We start from the raw sequence: 2,202 nt of genomic DNA on the forward strand, positions 1-2,202 counted from the left end.
CTATGTGAGTGAAGTATTGTCTCTCACGAAGTAGCGTTATCCACATCATCAGAAGCTGGCATACGGAGTATTCATGACGGCTCGGAAGCTGGAACATTATTTTCAGCAACACCCGATCGTCATAGTAAGTGAAGCTCCACTCGCCAACATTCTCAATAACCCAGAGGCAACAGGACGGGTCGCCCAATGGGGAATCGAGCTTTCGCCTAGGAATATCACATGCGAGCGCTGGAAAGCAATTAAGTCGCAGGTGCTACCAGATTTCATCGCCGAGTGGACCGAGATGCAGACTCCAAGCCCACCCGCTTTGTCGAGTGCCTGGACCATGCATTTTGATGGATCCATACGAGCAGAAGGTGCCGGGGGCAGGAGAAATATTGATCTCACCAAAAGGAGACAGGATGCGCGATGTTTTTCAGATGCACTTCCGCAATGCCTCCAAGAATGAAGTCGAGTACGAAGCTCTGTTGCATGGCATGCGGATGGCAAAAGCGTGCGGCGCCACTCGCCTAATGATCTATGGTGACTCCAACTTGGTTGTGAAGCAAACAATGAAGACCTGTGACGCAATATCAGACACCATGATCGCCTACCGTGATATGTACAACACATTGGAGGGTAATTTTGATGGTTGTGAGCTCGTGCATGTCAGCCGAGCCAGTAATGAAGAGGCTAATCATCTGGCCAACCTGGGTTCCACACGGGCAGCAGTTACGCCTGGCGTTTTTCTGGAGACCATCCATCAGCGAAGCATTAAAGATAAGAGCGCGACAATTTCAGTCAAAAAGTCGCCCAACTCAGATCCCACAGCCGATTCAGCAATTTCACCTGACAACCCCGCAAATGAGCAAGCAGCAGCCGGCGTAGTCGAAGTCCTGGCAATTGAACCAACATGGATCAAACCTTTACTCGTATACATGCTCCGGCAGGAGTTGCTAGAGGATACAACCGAAGCTAGAAGGATTATGCGGCGATCGAAAGCTTTCACAGTAATCAACAACGAGTTGTACAAGCACAACGTCTCCGGTATTTTTCAGAGATGTATCTCACCAGAAGAAGGACATGATATCCTCCTAGATATCCATCAGGGCACGTGCGGGCATTATGTCGGAAGCAAGACAATCACCGCCAAAGCCTTCAGAGCTGGATTCTACTGGCCCACGGCCCTACTCGATGCCCAGGCTATCGTCAACAAATGCGAGGCATGTGAGATGTTCGCCACGAAGCCGCATGCCCCAGCATCCGAACTCAAGACAATTCCCATCGTTTGGCCTTTTGCGCAATGGGGACTCGATATGGTAGGCCCGCTGAGGAAGTCGCGTCATGGAGGACACCGCTTTCTGCTAGTCGCGATTGACAAATTTTCAAAGTGGATCGAAGCCATGCCAATTGGAAGTGCCACATCCGCAACGGCTATTCAATTCTTCAGGTCTATCGTTTTCCATTTTGGCGTTCCTCACAGTATCATCACAGACAATGGAAGCAACTTCAAAGCAGCCGACTTTCAAGACTTCTGCGAGCAGATGGGGATCCGAATCAACTATGCTGCAGTCGTGCACCCGCAGACAAATGGCCAAGTCGAAAAGGCCAACGGTCTACACACCGAAGGCATGCGGGAAAGGTTAATGACACCCTTGCAGAGAGCAGCTGGCGCATGGGTCGAAGAACTCCTTTCGGTACTCTGCAGCCTGAGGACTACACCCAACTCTTCAACGCAGTTCACCCATTTCTTCATGGTGTATGGAGCAGAAGCAGTACTGCCATCCGAAGTAAGGTATAACGCACCTTGGGTCGCAACATACGTTGGACCAGATTGCACATAAGGTATGGAAGATGCACTCGACGCAGCAGATGAGGCACGCGACATCTCCCTTGCTCGGTCAGCAGTCTACCAACAGAGTCTCCGCAATTATCACGACCGTCGAGTACGCCGTCGTTCATTCGTTGAAGGCGACCTAGTCCTTCGGCTGAAACAGAAAGGTCATCACAAATTGGCATCACCTTGGGAAGGACCCTACATCATATCCAAAGTAATCCCAGGCAGTGCCTACATCCTGAATGATCCAGCCACCAGCATTGACTTCGGCATGCCGTGGAACGCCGCACAGCTACGGCGCTTCTACGCTTAGTTTTTTCTACAAATAGATTCAGTTTATCTTTTTATCGTCTTCAGTTTCTATTCAGTCATATTATTTTCGTCAG

The 2,202-nt window shown here is 50.1% G+C and overlaps 1 protein-coding gene across 1 annotated transcript; it reads left to right on the forward strand.

Annotated features, from left to right (window-relative positions):
• Positions 1-401: 401 nt before the first annotated feature.
• LOC104584880 lies at positions 402-1,773 on the forward strand. Its single transcript, XM_010240663.1, has 2 exons — positions 402-1,621; positions 1,719-1,773. Exons 1-2 carry the CDS (start codon positions 402-404, stop codon positions 1,771-1,773), a joined length of 1,275 nt encoding a protein of 424 aa, XP_010238965.1.
• Positions 1,774-2,202: the final 429 nt, after the last annotated feature.

This window comes from Brachypodium distachyon, chromosome 4, assembly GCF_000005505.3.
Source record: "Brachypodium distachyon strain Bd21 chromosome 4, Brachypodium_distachyon_v3.0, whole genome shotgun sequence".
Lineage (NCBI taxonomy): Eukaryota > Viridiplantae > Streptophyta > Magnoliopsida > Poales > Poaceae > Brachypodium > Brachypodium distachyon.